A 21736-nucleotide genomic window follows, 5' to 3' on the forward strand; every position below is an offset into this window, starting at 1 on the left:
ATATCTGAAATGTACGTAGTAATCATTCTGCTTGTCTAGTCAGAATGTGTGCGCATGGTGTATTTAATGAAGTGACTGGTGCGTGCGTGTTGACAGAGGGCGAGCGTCTGGACGCCAAGATGAAGCGTCTGGAGGCCAAGTACACGGCGCTGCATCTGGTTCCTCTCATCGAGCGTCTCGGCACGCCACAGGTACGCCGCCGTGACGCGGGCCGTCCAATGCACCCGTTCGTCGTCCCTGACCGCATGAATGAGTGTGCCGTGAGTTTTAAACCTATCCCCCGCTGAGTCGTGTTATTATCAAAACTGCTTTTAAACATGTAGGTAAAAAAGTGTTTGACATTTTTGAGTGCAATGCGTTTTGATTGAGTCATCATTTAAGTACAGTTTTTGTATTTTTACTCCGTTTATGTTCACTGTTAATGTTCGAACTGTGCATAATGTTACAGGCCTACTATGCTACGGTATGTTAATGTTGGTTATGATGGTGGTACTTTTTTTGTTTGAGAACCACTGTTCTGGTTTGTCGGTTTCCCCCTACGGCAGCAAATCGCCATTGCTCGCGAGGGCGACCTGCTGACCAAGGAGCGTCTTTGCTGCGGCCTGTCCATGTTCGAGGTGATCCTGGCGCGCGTCCGCGGCTTCCTGGACGACCCCATCTGGCGCGGCCCGCTGCCCAGCAACGGTGTCATGCACGTGGACGAGTGCGTTGAGTTCCACCGCCTGTGGAGCGCCATGCAGTTCGTCTACTGCATCCCCGTCGGCGCGCACGAGTTCACCGTCGAGTGAGTGCCGTACCCTCGCCACAGTGGAGGGAAATAACCAAGAGAAAATACTTGCTTACTGTACTTAAGTAGATTTTTGTTTTGTAGAATTAGACATTGTTTATTTAGACACCAAAATGTTCGCTGACTTAATGCTAACGGAAATGATCAGAGATGACAATTATTCCAAGCCTCCAAACAACTGGTCCTTCGCTGCATAGGGAGCAACACCACATTCAACAAAACACAAAATGGTCAGCCAAACCACAGAATAACAAATGTCCGCTAGCTTAATGCTAACATATAATGCGAAATGCCACGGATGGGCTTGTGAAAATTTGGATAGCTATTATGGTAATTACAAACCTTCAAACAACTGCTAACTTAAGCATACATAGAGCAACAACTCGTACAACAGACGTAAAATGACGTGTTTGCCATCTCTGAGCGCCATCTGGTTCCGGTCCGGTTTTCAGGCAGTGCTTCGGCGACGGCCTCCACTGGGCGGGCTGCATGATCATCGGCCTGCTGGGCCAGCAGAGACGCTTTGACATCCTGGACTTCAGCTACCACCTGCTCAAGGTGCAGAAGCACGACGGCAAGGACGAGATCATCAAGAGCGTAGTAAGTACTTTCCTGTACTGTGAAGCGGGGTACACCTTGGACTGGTTGCCAGCACACACGCATTCAAACCTGTGGAGAATTTAGAGCCTTCAGTGGAGCTATTGGGCATGCTTTCGGAATGTGGGAGGAAGCTAAAGAAAAGACACACACAAGCATGTTGTTAATTAGTATTTTTTTTTTTTGTTAAAACATAAATGTTTAAATAATTTCAAAATTCCTTTTTTAAGTTTTGCTTTTAAAAAATGCATCTATTTTTTATTTGTTATATATTTAAAATGCAAAATGAAAATTATCAATGTTTGTAATATGAAGAATAATTTAATATTGTTGTACTTAAAAATTAATAACTTAATTTTAATTAATTAAACTTTTTGTCGTCATTATTTTATCACCTACGAATTGAGTTATTTCCTGAATTTACATGAATTTTTATTTTTTATAATTTTGGCAAGTTGTATTTTTTTAGTCAGTTGGAAAAAAATTTAATTCTTTTTTTTCTAAATTAATGTTGAATGAATAAACTTTTTAAAGAATTACTTTAAAAATATTTTTCTTAATTTGATAATGTATGGAATTTCTAATGTTTAATTAAAAAAAATGTATTCCAGAAATATATTTTTCTAAAAAAAGATGAAAAATAACGGAACTGTTAAAAATACATTTTAATTTAAATGTTTGTATTTTTTAATTCAAATTTTAAAAAACATCGACTTCACCTATTTTAATTATGCACTATGGGATACATCGTGCTTGACTACAAGCCTCCATCTCGTCTTGTTTTTTTTTTTCTCCCCAGCCGCTGAAGAAAATGGTGGACCGCATCCGCAAGTTCCAAGTGCTCAACAACGAGATCTTCGCCATCCTGAACAAGTACCTCAAGTCGGGGGACGGCGAGAACATGCCGGTGGAGCACGTGCGCTGCTTCCAGCCGCCCATTCACCAATCACTGGCCAGCAGCTGAGCGCAAATGGCAATAATATCCTCTTACCTGTACAACAGAAATATTACAAATATTCCCATTTTTTGACTTTGTTAGCAAAGACCACTGAGTTGTATTCCCGCAATAAACTTTTTGTATTCACACGTGCCTTATCGGGAAATAGATATTTGTTTTATACTTCTAGATAGATGACTTTTTAAGAGATTAATATTTAAAAGCTTTGTGATGGTGGAACATTAGAGGTGAGGTGAAGGTTGTTTTTTTCTTTTCATATTCTGCATGCCGAACGCATTTCTATTCACTGTGCCTTGACTTTTAATCATCCTTTTATTATTTCAATAAATATGTAACAAATCTGTTGATTCATCTGCAGAATGCATTCATTGTTTGTAAATTAAAAACAAAAAAAATAGTAACTTTCAAGCGATGGCAAAACATCATCTTAAAGAATATAAAGGATCTTTCCAGTGCGTGAAAATGGGGGTCCTGTTTATGCTGCGGGTCAAATTGACCCATTTTAATGTTTAAACAAATAAGTTTTTTTTGTGTAAAATATAGTAATCTACATATTCAATAGAAAAGCTTCATTTCACGTATTTTCAAGTTTTTAACCCTCCTGTGATTAATACACCAAAAATGTTCATGGGTCAATGTGACCCCTTGCATGATTAATGCAGGACAGGTGAAATGTAGTGGGAATGAGAAAACAACAAACCGCAGTAGTTTTCTTCTTTAAAAAAAAAAAAAAAAAATAGGGACAGTTTGACCCACAGCATATGTCAGTGGTTTAATTATGAGATGTTTTGTGGATTTTCTTTTCAATGTTTCACATCTGACACATGGATAAAGAACTCTTTTCTTATGTTGTGGTTCAAATTGACCCGTTAGTGTTCTACAAACTTGGGAATTAACCATTCTTTGATAGCTTCCTGCTGCATAAAAAAAATACATTTTGCTTCCCTTATTTTATTTCCTTACTAAACATGCAAGTTACATTGACCTGTTCAAAAAGTGCCTCATTTCCCCTTTATTATATATCTTAATTATGTAAAAAAAAAAAAAAAAAAAAAAATGAAACATGCAGCAGGTCGCATTGACACACAATTATTTGGGTGTACCAAAAGAAACATAACAGGAGGGTTATACATAGCACAGGTCAAATTGACCCAGGATAGGTGATAGGGTTAAACTCAGTGGCTGTGTTTGGAATCACTCACCTCATCACTACATAAGGACGTTTATATAGGATTTTGACCATTTTTCATTTCTGCAAATAAATGCTCTCGATTAGCAATACAGTGGTGGTGCTCCTCTCACAAACTATTTTGTAGCGTGTTTTCGCTAAGAAAAATATCTCTAGAATTGTAAACAGTTTGTGCATCATGATTTCATGCGTTAATGGTTTATAAGGCTCATGGTGTGCTCATTAGACATATGCACAACTGCTCTGTAAACTGCAGTGGTCTTTCCCCGCCCCCACAGATGAATAAATGCCTACGAGTATTATATTATCTGTCTTACATGCATAGTTTGTGTTTGAATAGACGTTGCTTAAATGCTAGTTTTATTAGTTTTCCATTGTGGGCTAGCTTAAGCTAGTGGAAACCATCTAGAGCACATCTCAAATGTTTGCTCACAAGCAAAGCAAAAAAAAACCAAAAAACTAGTGCCTCAACTGATGAGCGACTGCTCAAGTTTATCAAGATCTGAGCCTTGGCAGATTTTTTTTGTTTTGAGTTGCGAGCAAAAATTTGGGCAGTGATCTTCATAAGCAGCAGAATTGGGGAAAACTTCAAAAAAGAAGCCAAGTGCTTCATTGAAGCTCTTTATTGCTATTCCCATGTGGTTTACGGTAAAACTAAGTGTATTTAAGCAAACATAACTTTTGTCTTACCAGTGTCCGCAAGCTTCACAAAACACCAGACAAGCTAACAAAATTAACAATATTGCGGTTTGAACAGTGGCGCAACACATGTAGACGGACAATAACACTCATGACTCTACTTTTAACTATTAGTATGTTTTTATAAAGTACAATATAGTGCTACTTCAAATAAATGAAAGTATTTGTTAGCGTTTTATTGGGGCACTGGAACCGATTAATTGCAATTTCATTCATTTCAATCAGGAAAGTTGATTCGCAATACAAACGCGGTCACAGAATTAATCACTTATCTCAAGGCACCACTGTATTTGGGAGTCTTGTTGTCGATTTAATGGGAGTAAAACTAAAATGTTCATTTTACTCATACATGAGTACCAAAAACCAGCGAAATCCGAGAAACTGATCATTTTGCAGTGATCTAATTTTTTTCCCCCAGGGCAGTATAAATGCAGGGGCAATTGTGAATGCCCAATAACAGGCCAATTATAAGTTTAGGAGGACTTACTCGATGTCAGATTTTTTTTGCTTTAACCATCATCGATGGCTGGTATCGTATGTGGCCCATGATAGCAAGTGATTCCCAACACAAGCTTTTTTCCCAGTGCTACGACTGAATGGAAAAGTGAGAAGAGGGGAAAAAATGGAAGTAAGGCAAAGGAAAACAAGTACAATCCATTGGTCCTGATTGTCTCCATTTGGAGTCCCTTACGACACCAGGCTTCCGTTGCGCCTGGAGACTGCGTCGAACGGCGTGTCGTGCTCCTCGTTGGCGCCGTGCTCGTCGCTGCAGAGGAGTTGGTATGTGCCGTTGGCGTTCCTCTGGTCCTTGCGCACGGCGGTGGCGGCGAGCGCGGCCAAACTGACGTTGACGTCCTTGAAGGCGTGCAGCAAGAAGATGCCCGCCACAATGGTGAGGAAGCCGGCCAGCGTGCCGATGACGTCGGCCGCGCCCATGTGCCGCCACTCCTTGAAGAGGACGGCGGAGCAGGTGAGCACCGAGGTGGTAAAAAACACATAGTAGATGGGCGTCACCAGGGACGTGTTGAAGATGTCCAGAGCCTTGTTGAGGAAGTTGATCTGGGTCCCCACGCAGGCCACCAGGCCCAGCAGGAGGAGCCAGGGCAGGGGGGTACGCGCCACGTTGACGCCGCCCACCGCCTCCTTGATGGCGATGCCCAGGCCCTTGACGCACGACACGGACAGGGAGCCGATGAGTGAGCAGATGCTGATGTACACCAGGATGTTGGTCTGGCCGTGGCGGGGTGCCACCGCCAAGATCAACACCAGCACCACCGTCACCACCGCCGTGGCGAAGATGAAGAAGCCTCAACGACAGACAGAGAGAAAAGAATTGCGTAAAAACGGTTTCCTGTGCTCAGAAATGTTTGAAGAAACAGACGTTAAGGGAGTGATTGTCACAGTGTGGTACACGGGCTCCCTCTAGTGGTATGCGAAACAATCACTGAAATGTTCAAACCGTGCATAAATTACAGCAGCTTAATTTTTTTTTTTTTTTTGTATTCAGTCTAGAACATTTGAGTACAGTTCAGTTGTATTTCACTTTAAAGTACATTTGCATTCATATTTTAGACCTGTTTCTTTTAAAGCTTTAGCTAATTTTTAAAACGGTGTGCAATACATTTGAATTGAAACATTTACATTGTTTCCTCCCCCCTAAATTTACATACAGTGTTAATGTTCAAACTGCATAATGTTGTAGTGGTTTACAAAAATATTAAATATACTTTGTAGGCGTAAAACCTCCATCTTGTTTTACACTACTGTATTTAAATAATGATGGCGGTACTTTGAACGCTAATTATTTTTTTAAGTGTAAAAACAAAAGTTTGAGAACCTTTGGTGTAGACTATATAAAGTTGGTACAAAAAAGGTACAATTTATGTAAACATTACTGATGAGCGAAGCATTAAACGTGGAAATGATGAAATCGGACAAAATTCCCTTGCCCTTGGGAACAGTCGTTACATTCGCATTAATAGTTATAAAAAAAAAAAAAAAAAAAAAAAAAAAAAGGAAGCAAGGTGGACACAAATGGTCACCAAACAGCCCAGCAGAGGGTTGAAATGTTCCCTCATTTGCATAATAGAATCACCTTTTTCCCTCTGTGTTTCTATACGTTACTTTATTTATCCAGTACGGCGTGCGTGTTACCTGGGTCGACCAGCTTTCGCGCCATGTCCTCCAGGCTGCTGATCTCCTCCTCTTTGGGGGCGTGTATGACCATGCTGGTGGAGCCCAGCACGCTGAGCAGGCAGCCCAGCTTACCGTGAAGGTTCAAGCGCTCGCTCAGGAAGTACGACGACAGCACCGCGCTGAAGACAAAAATCAAATAAAATCAACGGACATTTCAGTGAAAATAGGAATAATAAGAATTAAAAAGTTTCGATGTGTACCTGACCAGCACGCTGAGGGCGCCCAGGGGCGTGACCAGAGTGGCGGGGGCGAAGGCGTACGCTGCAAAGTTGGCGGCCTCACCTGCACCCACTAAAAAAGAAAAAAAAAAAACCAATCAATTGAACATAAATAATAATAAATGAGCTTTTAATTTTATATTAGAAATACTACTTTAGGGGCGCAACAACCTATTAAACGTCAATTATTTTGATGATCATTTAATCGTTCAGAGACCTTGTTTAACTTTAAATTGTTCAAATCCTCAGAATTTAAGCCACTGTGGCGCAATCCAAGCAGAGAATGGGACTGATGTATTTCCGGGTCACAGATATACAATATTAACAGACTTTCCTACGTGGCGGCCATGTTTAACGCGGGGCACTGATGTGGCGGCTATGTGATGATGCTTCTATCTACTGTCTATTGTGCAGAGAGCGAGAGAGACTGGCATGGCTCTGAGGGAAACAAAACAGGTCTTTGGAGTCTGGAACATGCCATTTTTAGGACAGTAACAGTTTTTTTTTTTTTTTTTTTTTGTCAAGCTGTTCGCCTTTGGCAACTGATTTGGAACTCGGACGCACACTAATTCCTTGCAGCTCATGAAAGCCACTCGCCTATGAGTACTGTACGTCAACAACGCCGCCATGGCCAAGCACACCGGCGTGGTAAGTTGGGATAAAATTCGAACCTATCCATTTTTCCTAAACCCCTACCAAAGTTCCACTGTATTTGACTTTTACATTACACTGGTTCACTTATTTCTGAAATGTGAACGAACAACTTGGAAGTCAAGCAGGGTCCCACTGTGGTTCATGCAAATGATGTTTAAATTGACTTACTTGAAAGTAAACCTGCCCACCAAAGCCACTCCTTGAGATACGCATGACCGCCCTGACCTGAAAGGTGAACGAGAGGAAAAGCGGTTGTAAAGAAAGCACACGCTCACTGCCACATGCCATTTGCATTGCCACACGGAAGGAAGAATTCCCCGTTGAAAAAAAGAAAAAAATCAATGGGCAGCAGCGGGTCCGGCGCCACCCATAAGATCAAACAGGATGTGGCCGCCGAGCTTAGTGTCATCAGCAGGTTGCAACAGAGAGACTGGAAGAGTCACTAGAAAGGCATAAAATGTCCTTGGAAAGGTATTGGTCAATTCGAGAGATCAAAAAATAAAGTCAAATTATGTTCAGCTGTATTTTAGCTTCATCCTGAAATTTCGTGAGTGATGTAATTCAATGACATCAGCGTTTAAAATACAACAGGGCGGGAGAAGTAAGCGTCTGGTTTGAGTAAAGTGTTGCCGGTGGCTCATTCCCGCGCCAGAGAAGGGCGGTCGACAATGTGCCGCCGCAGGTTTTGTCCCATACTTGCAGCTTTCCGGTTGCACAAACACGACGAGCAGGCTGGATGTGCCAGCCAGCAAAAGTGAAGACACTTTTCCAAGTAGACCTTTTTGTCATGTTTGTAAACAACAGCAGAAAAATTAATGACTACCACTGAACTGAAACGATGACAAAAGCTTATTGTGCACTGCCAGATAAAGATAAGTAGATATTTCGATAGTAGCCACAAGTGTGTTTACCTTTTTTAGGTTTATGTAGGTAGTGGTTTTCGAGTACGAATCTACATTTTGACTCATCCACAGCAAAGCAACTTCTTTATTCCATTACAGGGCTGCTTAAATAAATCGCACGCCAGTAATTCAGTGTGTCTGCTTGCCATGTAATCTAAGAGGGGGATTTGCTGAATTTTAGCAGTCGTCCTTTTTGTTTGCCTTCAAACTTTATGTCCGTCACTTCCTGCCTGCATTCTTATATAATTTTTTTGCATACAACAATGAATTATTGTTCTTTTGTAATTCCACACCACTCTAAGGCTACGTTCCCACTGAAGGGCATGACGCCCAATTTGGATGTTTTTTTTTTTTTTTTAAATCTGATCTTTTTATGTCGTTGTTCACATTACAAAAGCAAATGAGACGACTTCTGAGGATGGAATGAGCCTGTGGCGTCACACGCACGCAGGACGTCACGTTGGGTATGCGCCGTATTTACGCGAGTAAATTTTCTCGAGAGTCTGTTTTGTTGAACAGTTGCGACGACGTATCGGTCGGATAAGCGTCCGTACTGCACTCGCGTCGGATACATATCCCATTTATAGCCACACACTAAAGACGACTGGGTCGGGGCGGACATGGAAAAAAATTGGAATTGTACCGTTCCCATGGACATGGAAAAAACAAATCTGATAAAGTCAAATTGGGTAAAAAAAAAAACAACATTGGAGTTGACCTACAGTGTGAACATTGATATGACAAATTCAGTGGTAATTTTTGTTCTTGTTCTCTGACTTTTGAGGAAACGTCACTTCGAAATTCTTATCCTTCGTCTCGTAATGCCGGTTCAAATTGTCAATAATCACAGCTGTAATCTCCTGGCATATTAAGCACATTAGTTTTGTGCTGAATGGGGCGACGGGGGGTAGAATGAATGAAAATCTTTCAGTCTCTTCTTTTTTTTTTTTTTGAATTGCCGATTTTCACTTTTCACTTTCCTTTTATAGCATTGTAAGATTCTCACCCGCTCGCATGGATCCCTTCCTGGCCAGACGCAGCAGGCCTTTCTTCTTGAGGATGAAGCTGCCTCCGATGAAGACGCTGGAGCTGATGGCCAGAGCCAGGCCGATGTAAAAGTCGTACTTGCCCCGGTCCAGAGCCATTCCGAAGCCGGACGTGCTGCTATTGCCGCTGCTGTCGTCGTCCCGCGTCACATTGACTACTAGGCAGCGAAGGAGTTTCTGCTGGCCAGAAGCGCAGCTCAGGTTGAGCCACACGCCTGAGAGAGAAAAAAAATATATATAATAATTGCTCTGAACACCACGAGCATTTTTTTATGCTTTTTTTTTTTTTTTTTTAATGCCAGAAGCATACAGTCGGTTGTCATGCACAGAGGTTTAAAAATGTAACAAATCTACACAAGGAGTCGAAAGTACAAACATGTTTTCAAACGAGGGAGTAAAAGTGAAAAGTCATCAGAAAAAACCTTCAAAATCTAAAGTACAGTAACAAAATATTCCCACCACTGCTTGGCAGGGACAAAAAAAAAAAATAATAATAATAATCTATGCACACAAAATAGTTCCCATTTTTATTCATTTAAATAGTGTTCATACAAAAGAAGAGAAAAAAAAATCATGAGATAGTAGAAGCAGCCACGCTTTCGAGCTAAATTCTGACAGATTAATTATGTCCCGCATGAGCAAAACAAGAAAGAAACTACACTTTACCTTATTTGCCTGTATGTATTTTTTCTCAACACCGGAAGCTGATCGCTTTTAGGCTGGCACGAGACGACACATTCGCCACGCATCACGCTTAAATTCTCTTAAATAAAGCCACGGATGGGGAATATCTTGCTTTCCCGAATCTGTTACATGTTACATGCTTGTCGTTAAAGCTCCCTGGTTCCCGTCGCTCCTGTCCCTGTTTTTTTGTTTTTCCCCACCTTAAGACGCCCAAAATCTTTTTCATTTACTTTTATTTGTGTTTTGTTTTTAACATTGTGTCATCATCCGCAGATGTTGGAAAAACAGGTGTCTTATTTTGATAAAGGAGTAGAAAGTACAGATATCTGTAAAAGGTCGTCAGAAAACTGAACACTTAACTACAGGTACATTTAAAAAAAAAAAAAAAAAAAAGTACTTTACAGTAACAAAGTATTAGTAGTTTGTTTGCTTTTTTTTTTTTTTTTTTTTTTTAGAAATGCTACCCACCGCTGCTGACAGGAGTGGAGGGCATTTCTTTCTGCCAGGTGGCAAGCCAAGCACTTAGCTGAACTTGTTTCAACTCCAGAGGCGTACACCGAAACATTCTCTTACGACTGGAAATAATTAACCCACCGTTTTCGCTACCAAAAGTCCAATTGGGCTCCGAAGACGACGGCGAGTCCCCCACCGTCTTCACGCTGCACTCCATAATCTCGTTTAACCGGCTGTTCTCTTCTGTGGAAACGCCACGGCAGCCACCCCACTCCCACTCCCTCTCCCTCCCCCCCCCACGCGAAGGAGTATTTTTACAGCTCGTCACGCGCCGCGTTATGTTAATTAAGAGCCTTTCTTTTTTTTTGGGTTTCGTCTTCCTTCATCGTCGTGAGACATTCAGGTGACCTCGGCAGGTGAGCTCAATTAGCTTCGTGGCTAGCGCGCGTCCCGAGACCGGCAAAAGTTTTGACTTATTTCCGCGACATTCGCGAAAAACATGTAAAATAATAAAGTGATATCAGGTTTAAAAAAGACAAAAGATTGGTTTTGAGTTAAATCGGACACAAACCCGCACTGCTCCACACACGCGTTAGCTTCCCTAGCATGACGTGCTAACTCCGGCTAGCCAAAGTCGGTCAACAATCCCTTAAAAAAAACAAAGCTACTTTTATTTTTGGATGAATCTGCTGCAAAAGTACCTTTCTAAAAACACTCCACCACAACCGGCTGAGTGAAGCTCTCACACACACGGCCGCTTCGGAACCATCGCAGCCTGCGCCTCCACAACCGTCCAGCGGCGACGACGAGTGGCTCTGGCACGCCGGGCGGACTCAGCTGCTCGGGCCGCCTGCGGGAGAGCCGGCAGCGGCCCCACTCTCCGCGGTGTTCACGCGTGGAATCACACGCTCCGCCCCCACCCCACGCACACATTATAGCTGTGCAACTGTTTCAGAAACAACCACAACGTCGCACTACACAGTCAGCATTTCCCATTCTTTATTCAAACAATGGGGATAATATTACTAAGGCTATCCGCTGTTTTTTTTGTACTCGGGACAAAGCGATGTCTAATTTAATAATAGTGCTTCGGTGCCAAGCAACTATGTTGAAGTAAAGGGGAGGAGCTTCATGGATTCACGCCATAGCCTTGTCTAATAGGAAGGGGGAAAAAAACACTTTGCTGCCATGTAAACCCACTTAGAAACCTTTTTGGGAGAGTCAATTAAAAAGGTTTACAATTGCTTATGGATGCCACAAGATTGCAGCAAAGCACTACATTAAGCTCCTCGACTGTCTCCCTCATCTGTCTGCTTTGTCAGTTGTTGTTTTTTTCAGTTATCATGTACTCACACATATGACAGGTTAGTTCACTTTATTTTGTATATTTATCCAAACATACAAGTCATTGCCAATGGCAAAGAGAAAAAATGTGAGTACTGCAAAACATACTTATAAAAGGCAAGGCACTCTGTGCTTAAATAGAGGGAAGGAAAAAAATGCCATTAAACATAAATGCACATAAATAAATAAAAAATACATGAATATTAAAAACACAGTTCTTAAAAAGATTAAATGGATTGAACTTCAAAGTTCAATACAAATGAAATGTACCGAGGCAGTGAACCTTTCACATTCGACGACAAGAGGGAGTCTAATGCATTCAGTGCGGCGTTTTTCCGTCAACCAAAACCAAGACGATTCGAGCTCAAACTGCGGTGGAAAAGCTACGCTGATGCCCCTTTTCCATTGGACACTAGCTACATGGCTCCACTTGCTTAAAACAGCTTTCTAGTGGTGGAGAATGTTTGTCATTGTAACATTTCCGCTAGGGGTTTGTAAGTGTTTAGAGGATCATAAAGCATCAACACCATGCATCGAGAACGTACACAATCTGTAACAATGACTGTTATTGCCGTACATTATTCATCACAGACAAACCACCTTCACCTGAGTCTCATCAATACAGTAGTATTAGCTAGCATACTAGCTTAAATAACACGCTGGAACAAACTGAAGTGATATCATATATGGACAAACAAAAAACGTTATTAAAAATCGCCTTTTGCCATTTAGACGCGTTAATAAATGTAAGGGAATATAGGAATTTGCGAATGCTGAACAAAGTCTACGCAAGGGTTACGTATGTGTCACATATTCACTGTAGACCCGAGCAGCGCAAAAGCAAAATGTGTTAGTTCACACGAAGTTGGGTAAAAACACAAAACTAGGTCGTCTTGGTTTGCTTCCAGGCGAATTTGCGAATTCCGAACCGCAAATATGCGGGGATTCACTCTGGACCCGAGCAGCAGAAAAGCAAAACGTGTTAGTGTCAAAATGTCAAAAGAGCCCATATCACTGCGTCTTTTTGGTTTGCTTCCAGGCGAGCGAGGCTTCCTGCGATAGCCGCAGCAGGGCGACGCCCACGCACAACGTGACCAAGCCGCAGAGCGCGGCCAGCCAGTCGGCCGCCGTCAGCGCCGTCCACTCCCTGAAGAGCAGCGCCGACGACACCAGCGCCGCCGACGTGAAGGCCGCGTAGTACACGGCCTCGAACACGCTGGAGTCGAACGCCTCCAAGGCCTTGTTGATGTAGAACAACTGCAGCAGGACGCCGGCCCCCAGCGTGGCCAGCAGGCCCAGAAACAGGGCGACGGCCGGGCCGCCCGAGAGGACGTCGCGCGCCGCCACGCCCAGGCCCTTGCTGCAGGGCACCGTGAAGCTCCCCAGCAGGGAGCAGATGGCCGCGTACGTGCCCACGTTGGGCCGGCCGTAGGCGGGGGCCGTGCGTCCCATCAGCGCCGCCAGCGTCAGCAGCACCAAGAGCGCGTAGGTCACAAACACTGGAAAGACCACACAATTGCATGAAAAGACCTTTACTACATGCCCCGCCCATCACGAGAGCACATTCATTTGTTCCAGTCCCTCAAAACAATACAAAAAAACCGTGTTACGTTTAGTTTGAGCTTATCGCTGACCGCTGAGCTTGCCCAGCGAGTGAATTGAACGAGGCGATGGAACGGCAAAGAGGCTGCGGTCACCTGGGTCTGCCAGCCCGGCCTCCAGCTGGCGCGCCGACGTCACGCTCTCTGAAGCGGGCGCGTGCAGCACCAGCACCGCCGAGCCGCAGCAGCACAACACGCATCCCAGCTTGCCCGCCGTATTTAAACGCTCCTCCAGGATACGGGACGCCAGCACGGCTCTGGAACACACAAGGACACAATATTAAGGGACACTAGTCTCTTGCCCTGACGTCGGGATTTTGGCCTGTTTTACTGCCCCCGCCGCCCCCGCCACACACACACACACACACACACACACACACAAAAACACTTTTTGGTTTATTTTATTTGATAAACTCTAAGTTGAATTGGCACAAAATATATTTGATTGAATTGTATTTGAGAAAATAAAATATAGATATTAAATATGTGTTTAATTGGTCCAAAATACACTTGCTTACATTTATATTTAAAAAAAAAAATACAGGACATGTGTAATTGGTCTAAAATGCACTTTTCTATTTTATTTGAGAATCTCTGAGTTGAATTAGTCCAAAGTACATTTGTTAGGACTCTGATTTGAGAAAATATGTTTAAATATGTTTATGGTCCAAAATACACTTGTTACAATTTTATTTGACGAAATCGGTTTAATTGTTCAAAAAGAAACAATTTGTAGATCTTATTTTAAGAAAATCTAAATTTAATTGGTTCAAAATACTTGTTACAATTTTATTTGACAAAATCTGTTTGATTAGTCAAAAATTCACAATTTTTAATTTAATTTGACAAAATCTAAGTTTATTTAGTCCAGTACACACTTTAAATTGTATTTGAGAAAATGTTGATTTAATTAGCTGAAGTTTTACTATTTTTACATTAAGTTTGAGAAAATATCCCAAATACACTTTTTTGTTGTTTTTATTTGGCCTAATTAAGTTGAATTTTTACAAAATACATTTGTTAGAATCTTATTTGAGGAAATCTAAGTTTTATTTTGGCAAAAATACATTTGAGAAAATATACAATAAATTAAATTGGTCCAAAACACATTTAACAATTTTATTTGAGAAATCTATTTTCAATCACTCCCAAATATATTTTTTTAAATGTTATTTATAAAAAGAGAAGATTAAATGGTCAAAAATACACTCTTTTTAGATTTTATTCAACAAGACTGTTTAATTGGTTAAAAATACACTTTTTTTTTTTTTTTTTCCCTATCACTGACCCTGATATTTTGATCCAAAAAGGATCATTAAAGTCTTCCTAGCTTTTAAGCAGGAGCGGCGAATCTACGGCCCAATTGTAAAAGCCTTGTAATATAAGCTCTAAAAATGGTCATAATGATAAAAAAAATGTGAGGGTATGAATGCATGTACAGTACGTATGCAGACTATACTCATTTACGTACCCAAATAGAACTCCAAGTGCCCCCAGCGGTGTGACGATGACGGCGGGGGCCGCGTTGTAGGCCAGGAAATTCCCAATTTGACCTACGACCACTGAATGACATGGGAAATGTGCGTCAATGTATTTAAACATAAATGTGCACAACGCAGACAAGGAAGGCTCTTTGTGTCGCTGAAAGCGTGACAATGTACACACACACACGCGGTACAGTGAACCCCCGCCTATTCGTCAACTCACATTCTTTCCCCCCCCCCCTGGAACCTAACTCACAACTCTATAAACCCCACTTATTCACAAAAAGCGCACGAAATATGAAGATAGGAGCGAATAGTTGTTGGTTAGGCTCCACAGGAAACAAAATCAGGAGCAGGTAAGTTCGCAAATAGGTATAGTATAGACCTCTCACACGAAAAAAGAACTACAAAACTAACATTTACCCAGCAAAAAAATAAAAAAACACAAAAAAATAAACCTCTCAAAGAAAAATATGTTCCTCATTTAAACGGCAGGGGTCGCCAAACTCACTGGACAGCGTGCCGCTCCACCACACCACATCTTTCAAGTACGAATCACCTAAAGGAAATAAGAATAGTCAATGTCTGAATTCGGCTCAGGTGCATCCGTTTGAATTGATCGCATAGTCGCGTTTAAAAACATAATGAAAGTTATATGAGCTTTCATCCACTTTCGTCCAATCTGTACCTCGTTGGCGTGATCGTAATATCCCCTTCTTCTGAAGCACAAATGTCGAGCCGTTGATGAAACTGGAAATAACGGCAATCGCTATACCGACAGCTGGCTTCGAGGCGACATTCGGCTCCCAGTCTGAAAACATTTCGATATGCTAAGTTTATTTTCGCCCAACTACTACTGGAGAAGGTTTTCTGGGCTCTCAATGCCGGGATATTAGGACCAGGATGTGGAATGGTGCGCATGCGCAGTTGGCTGCAATTCTGATTTTCTTTTTATTTTCTTTTTTATTTTAGCTAAAAACAGACACAACGTGTACAATATCAATCGATAAAGTTACATCATTCTGGATAATTATGAATTGTGATAACTCGCTTAACACAAGCGTCTTCACGTAGATGATGATCTAATAACAACATTATTAAAGGTCATTTGAGTAAATTAGTTATTTGAGACATCGCGTGGACATCGGGGTCAGTGCCTCTGGATTGGCAGACTGGGGTGGTGGTCCAACTACAGGGGGATCACACTCCTCAGCCTCCCTGGTAAGGTCTATTCAGGGGTGCTGGAGAAGAGGGTCCGTCGGGAAGTCGAATCTCAGATTCAGGAGGAGGCATTGCTGCTTGTTGCAGATGATGTGCAAGGACACGGTGGAGAGACTAAGTCTCTCGGCTGGCCTGGGAACGCATCGGGATCCCCCACGGAAGAGCTGGATGAAGTTGCTGGGGGAGAGGGAAGTCTGGGCGTCTGGGCGTCCCTGCTAAAGCTACTGCCCCCGCGACCCGACCTCGGCTAAACGGTAGAAAACGGATGGATGGGTGGACATCAGATTTGGGTGGGACCACTTTTGTTGGATACCTGGGGTGGTGTAGTGTCCCCCAGAACTGGACTGGTCTTGTGATAACTCAAAAAATTTTTTTAATGAATTTTTGAAATCCATGATCATGACAGTGAAATATACCAATTTCAAGAGTCTTTTATTTTGAAATGCCACATCAGATTTTGCTGTGACTGCTTTTGTTGGAGACCTGGGGTGGTGTAGTGTCCCCCAGAACTGGTCTGGTGTTGTGATAACTAAAATATTTTTTTTAATTAATTTTTGAAATCCGGGATCATGACAGTGAAATATACCAATTTCAAGAGGCTTATTTTGAAATGGCACATCAGATTTTGATGGGACCTCTTTTGTTGGAGACCTGGGGTCGTGTAGTGTCCCCCAGAACTGGTCTGGTGTTGTGATAACTAACAGATTTTTTTAATGAATTTTTTAAATCCGTGATCATGACAGTGAAATATACCAATTTCAGTGGACTTTTATTTTGAAATGCCACATCAGATTTTGATGGGACCTCTTTTGTTGGAAACTTGGGGTGGTGTAGTGTCCCCCAGAACTGGTCTGGTGTTGTGATAACTAACAGATTTTTTTAATGAATTTTTTAAATCCGTGATCATGACAGTGAAATATACCAATTTCAGTGGACTTTTATTTTGAAATGCCACATCAGATTTTGATGGGACCTCTTTTGTTGGAAACTTGGGGTGGTGTAGTGTCCCTCAGAACTGGACTGGTGTTGTGATAACTAACAGATTTTTTAAATGAATTTTTGAAATCCGTGATCATGACAGTGAAATATACCAATTTCAAGAGTCTTTTATTTTGAAATGCCACATCAGATTTTGATGGGATTGTTGGAGACCTGGGGAGGTGTAGTGTCCCCAGACACTACAGAACTGGTGCTGCGATATCTCATTACAATTTTTTCAGTCAGGGGTAATGAAAGCAACATACGCAGTTTTCAGAATTTTTTTTTTGAAATACAATATCAGATCCTCACCAAACCTCTTTTCGTGGAGTCCTTGGTGGTCTGTCACACAGAGCTGGACTTGTCTTGTGATACCAACGGGATTATGTTGGGGTGGATTTGGCTCAGTAGGTAGAACAGGTTCGAATCCCTGCTACGACTGTCCTGCATGTCGAAGTGTCCTCGGGCAAGACACTGAACCCTAATTTGCTCGCAGTGGGCATGGCAGCGCCTTGCATGGCAGCAGTCGCCCATTGGTTTATGAATGTGTGTGTGAATATGAGTCTTTGTAAAGCGCTTTGGCCACTGTGATGATGTAGATACAGCGCTACATAAGTGCAGTCCGTTGCCATTTATTTTTCCTAAGATATCAAATAAAGTAATTATTTTAATGTATGTATGTATGTATGTATGTATGTAATGTATCTCAAGATTCAAATTAACTGATGGTTGTTGCATTCCTTAATTATTGGGAAGCTTTTATTTTGAAGGTGGCTTCGCCGCGAGTTGTAATGCCTCGTATGAACAAAATTAGGGGCGGCTGGTTTGACTGCTACTTTACGAGTGGAGGCTGGCTTGACCGCAGTAAATATTCTATACTGAAACACCATGTACTGCCATGTAGTGCCAGTCTGACTTCTTCTTTTCCTTTCGGCTTGTCCCGTTAGGGGTCGCCACAGCGCGTCATCCTTTTCCATGTAAGCCTATCTCCTGCATCCTCCTCTCGAACACCAACTGCCATCATGTCTTCCCTCACGACATCCATCAACTTTCTCTTTGGTCTTCCTCTCGCTCTCTTGCCTGGCAGCTCCATCCTCATCATCCTTCTTCCAATATACTCACTATTTCTCCTCTGGACGTGTCCAAACCATTGAAGTCTGCGCTCTCTAACTTTGTCTCCAAAACATCGAACCTTGGCTGTCCCTCTGATGAGCTCATTTCTAATTTTATCCAACCTGGTCACTCCAAGAGCGAACCTCAACATCTTCATTTCCGCCACCTCCAGCTCTGCTTCCTGTTGTCTCTTCAGTGCCACTGTCTCTAATCCGTACATCATGGCTGGCCTCACTACTGTTTTATAAACTTTGCCCTTCATCCTAGCAGAGACTCTTCTGTCACATAACACACCTGACACCTTCCTCCACCCGTTCCAACCTGCTTTGACCCGTTTCTTCACTTCCTGACCACACTCACCATTGCTCTGGACGGTTGACCCCAAGTATTTAAAGTCCTCCACCCTTGCTATCGCTTCTCCCTGTAGCCTCATTCTTCCCCCACCAGCCCTCTCATTCATGCACATATATTCTGTTTTACTTCGGCTAATCTTCATTCCTCTTCTTTCCAGTGCATGCCTCCATCTCTCTAACTGTTCCTCCAGCTGCTCCCTGCTTTCACTGCAGATCACAATGTCATCTGCAAACATCATGGTCCACGGGGATTCCAGTCTAACCTCATCTGTCAGCCTATCCATCACCACTGCAAAAAGGAAGGGGCTCAGGGCTGATCCCTGATGCAGTCCCACGTCCACCTTAAATTCTTCTGTCACACCTACAGCACACCTCACCGCTGTTCTGCTGCCCTCGTACATGTCCTGTATTATTCTAACATACTTCTCTGCCACTCCAGACTTCCGCATGCAGTACCACAGTTCTTCTCTGGGTACTCTGTCATAGGCTTTCTCTAGATCTACAAAGACACAATGTAGCTCCTTCTGACCTTCTCTGTACTTTTCCATCAACATCCTCAAGGCAAATAATGCACCTGTGGTACTCTTTCTAGGCATGAAACCACACTGTTGCTCGCAAATACTCACTTCTGTCCTGAGTCTATCCTCCACTACTCTTTCCCATAACTTCATTGTGTGGCTCATCAACTTTATTCCTCTATAGTTGCCACAGCTCTGCACATCACCTTTGTTCTTAAAAATGGGCACCAGTACACTTTTCCTCCATTCCTCAGGCATCTTCTCACGCACTAGAATTCTATTGAACAAGCTGGTCAAAAACTTCACAGCCACCTCTCCTAGATGCTTCCATACCTCCACAGGAATGTCATCAGGACCAACTGCCTTTCCATTTTTCATCCTCTTTAATGCCTTTCTAACTTCCCCCTTACTAATCATTGCCACTTCCTGGTCCACCCCACTTACCTCTTCTACTCTCCCTTCTCTATCATTTTCCTCATTCATCAACTCCTCGAAGTATTCTTTCCATCTAGCAAGCACACTGCTGGCACCAGTCAACATATTTCCATCTCTATCCTTAATCACCCTAACCTGCTGCACATCCTTCCCATCTCTGTCCCTCTGTCTGGCCAGCCTGTATAGATCCTTTTCTCCTTCTTTAGTGTCCAACCTGCCATACATGTCATCATATGCCTCTTGTTTTGCCTTTGCCACCTCTACCTTTGCCCTGTGTCGCATCTCAATGTATTCCTTTCGCCTCTCCTCGTCTTTGGATGAACGCTCATATTTGTTTGGCAAGGTTTTAAGCCGGATGCCCTTCCTGACGCAACCCTCTGCATTTATCCGGGCTTGGGACCGGCCTACAGTTTGCACTGACTTGTGCCACCCATAGGGCTGCATTAGTGCCAGTCTGACTGCGGACTGCTATTACGTTTGTGTAGACTACTCTTGTCACCGCCGTCATTCTTCAGTACTTTTGTGACATATTTGTTTTGTGTTGCGCCGTTCGTAAACACCAAACGTCGTATGTCGACTCCATCTACGTATAACGATTCCGCGAGCCTCGGTCCCGCCTTGAATTCGGAATAAGCGCTTGCTTTGTGCATCGCTGTGCGCCGAGCGGGCGGAGCGGCGGTTCGAAACGCGAGCCTCCCGTCACCAACTCTTCCCCGCTTCCCTCGGGCGGCCCCGCTTAGCTAACACAAACGAACGCAATGGAGCTACGTAATGTGTCTCCATGCTTCGTGCTCCTGTCGGCGACCTGTCAATCAAGTGGAAATAATGCAGTCGAGTAGCTAAGGAGAGGACGGCGAAGACGTCAGCGGAGACCCGCAGGTAACTTAAAGGGCTTTATGGTGAATTATGAAGTCGTTTAATTGTTGACTTCCCTTTATATAAAAAAAAAAAAAAAAAAAAAAAACGTTTCCCTCGGGTTTTCCGACCCGGGCTAGCATGACGATTGCTGGATTAGCATAGCTAGCCGTGGCTAACGTTGTGTTCCAATTGCGGCAGGCTACTTTAGCTTTAGCCGCCGAGCCGAAGGGCGGGCTACTTTGCAGCGTTAAGTCTACCTCAATATTAATATGATTTTTGGATGCGGCTACGTCGTGAAGGGTTTCACTGTGGCAGTCCGGCTTGCATTGTAAAGCTACGACGATGATGCTTTAGCTCAACCCTCCCATCGTCATCTCACGAGAAATACATACACACATAAACTATATATTACCGCATACATACATAAACATATGCAATGCATCCCTGCCGCTAATTTACATATTAGCTCGTGTTTACTTTCAACGTCTTATTCGCGCAACGATGCAACGACCGTGTGACATTCTCGTCGCGATCAAAATAAAAAACACCTAAATATAGACGCGGCCACAACCTATTATTTATTTATTTAGTATTTATTTTTTTTGCGGGGGGCGGGTGGTGGGGCAGCAGCCTGTAAACATCTTGTGATTGAATTTCCGAGTCTTGCAATCATATGATGAGATCAGTGGTCCCGTTACAGTGGTGTTTACGTGATATGCATGTAATAAGTGGCGTGTACGTTCACTCCACGAGCTGCAGCGGTTTGTTGTCATGTCTGCTGTGTGGTTGAACTCCTATGTCATCTGATTTGTATTACATGAAGTCATCGTTTTTATTTTTATGTTCGCAGGTTGGCTGCGTTTGCAGCCGAGAGGGGAGGGTGGGTGAGGATGCCTTCTCCGTCTTTTAACCTCGACGCTCAGAGCAGATTCCATGACAAATGGCTCAAGATAGATTTACAGGTATGTGAGACAATAATCCACAAAGGCATTCTCCTGTCCTCAAATTATGGTCTACAGTCTCATTGCTAAGAAAGCCCTTGAAATACTCGTATTGTTTGTTACAATGTATCGTTCTGAGTAATCATGTTCAAGGATGGTAGACAAAATCGCCGAATAGGAACACTTTATTACGAAAATGAAGTATGAAAGTGGCACTCGCCAAGGTCAAGGCGCATATTTTTGAACTTCTCTCTATAAAGTAACAGCAAATGTCACATTGATGTGCGGTAAATATCCATTATTGAGTCATGTTTTTTTCGTGTAAGACTCATGTTTTGTCGGTTTTGTATGCAAGTGATGCATGGTTCATTTCATACCTGTGTTTTGAATTCGTTTTATTTTTCCAATTCCAAAGTCTTTGATGAACGCCCGTCTGAAAAAGGGTTTGCATATTAAAATATTAAAATGCGTGGCGTTGTCCAACCACCCGCGTCTAACATGGCGGCA

General features: G+C 42.7%; 4 protein-coding genes across 6 annotated transcripts in view; 2 read left to right on the plus strand and 2 right to left on the minus strand.

The window, feature by feature from the left end:
* cyfip1 (cytoplasmic FMR1 interacting protein 1) overlaps positions 1-2689 on the plus strand; it is a 27815-nt gene extending 25126 nt beyond the window's left edge. The window contains 4 exon segments of the mRNA XM_061684770.1: positions 97-191; positions 546-784; positions 1240-1387; positions 2184-2689. Of these exon segments, the coding sequence (XP_061540754.1) occupies positions 97-191; positions 546-784; positions 1240-1387; positions 2184-2348 (647 nt within the window). The 3' untranslated portion in view covers positions 2349-2689.
* nipa2 (NIPA magnesium transporter 2) lies at positions 2046-11270 on the minus strand. 2 transcript variants are annotated; one of them, XM_061684772.1, is made up of 6 exons: positions 11085-11270; positions 9207-9461; positions 7467-7523; positions 6627-6717; positions 6385-6545; positions 2046-5537 (listed from the first exon to the last, which is right to left on the minus strand). In XM_061684772.1, the coding sequence occupies exons 2-6, from the start codon at positions 9343-9345 to the stop codon at positions 4918-4920; spliced, it is 1068 nt and encodes a 355-aa protein (XP_061540756.1). In that variant the 5' UTR covers positions 9346-9461; positions 11085-11270; the 3' UTR covers positions 2046-4917. The 2 variants fall into 2 exon arrangements, with proteins under 2 accessions (XP_061540756.1, XP_061540755.1); XM_061684771.1 differs by lacking the exon at positions 11085-11270 and adding an exon at positions 10525-10633.
* Positions 11271-11748: 478 nt separating this feature from the next.
* nipa1 (NIPA magnesium transporter 1) lies at positions 11749-15702 on the minus strand. 2 transcript variants are annotated; one of them, XM_061684774.1, is made up of 5 exons: positions 15501-15702; positions 15324-15371; positions 14800-14881; positions 13425-13585; positions 11749-13226 (listed from the first exon to the last, which is right to left on the minus strand). In XM_061684774.1, exons 1-5 carry the CDS (start codon positions 15631-15633, stop codon positions 12739-12741), a joined length of 912 nt encoding a protein of 303 aa, XP_061540758.1. In that variant the 5' UTR covers positions 15634-15702; the 3' UTR covers positions 11749-12738. The 2 variants fall into 2 exon arrangements, with proteins under 2 accessions (XP_061540758.1, XP_061540757.1); XM_061684773.1 differs by having other exon boundaries at positions 14800-14890.
* Positions 15703-19939: 4237 nt separating this feature from the next.
* The window catches only part of herc2 (HECT and RLD domain containing E3 ubiquitin protein ligase 2), a 55715-nt gene continuing 53918 nt past the window's right edge, over positions 19940-21736 (plus strand). The window contains 2 exon segments of the mRNA XM_061682806.1: positions 19940-20309; positions 21139-21250. Of these exon segments, the coding sequence (XP_061538790.1) occupies positions 21179-21250 (72 nt within the window). The 5' untranslated portion in view covers positions 19940-20309; positions 21139-21178.

Source organism: Phycodurus eques, chromosome 8 (assembly GCF_024500275.1).
Source record: "Phycodurus eques isolate BA_2022a chromosome 8, UOR_Pequ_1.1, whole genome shotgun sequence".
NCBI lineage: Eukaryota > Metazoa > Chordata > Actinopteri > Syngnathiformes > Syngnathidae > Phycodurus > Phycodurus eques.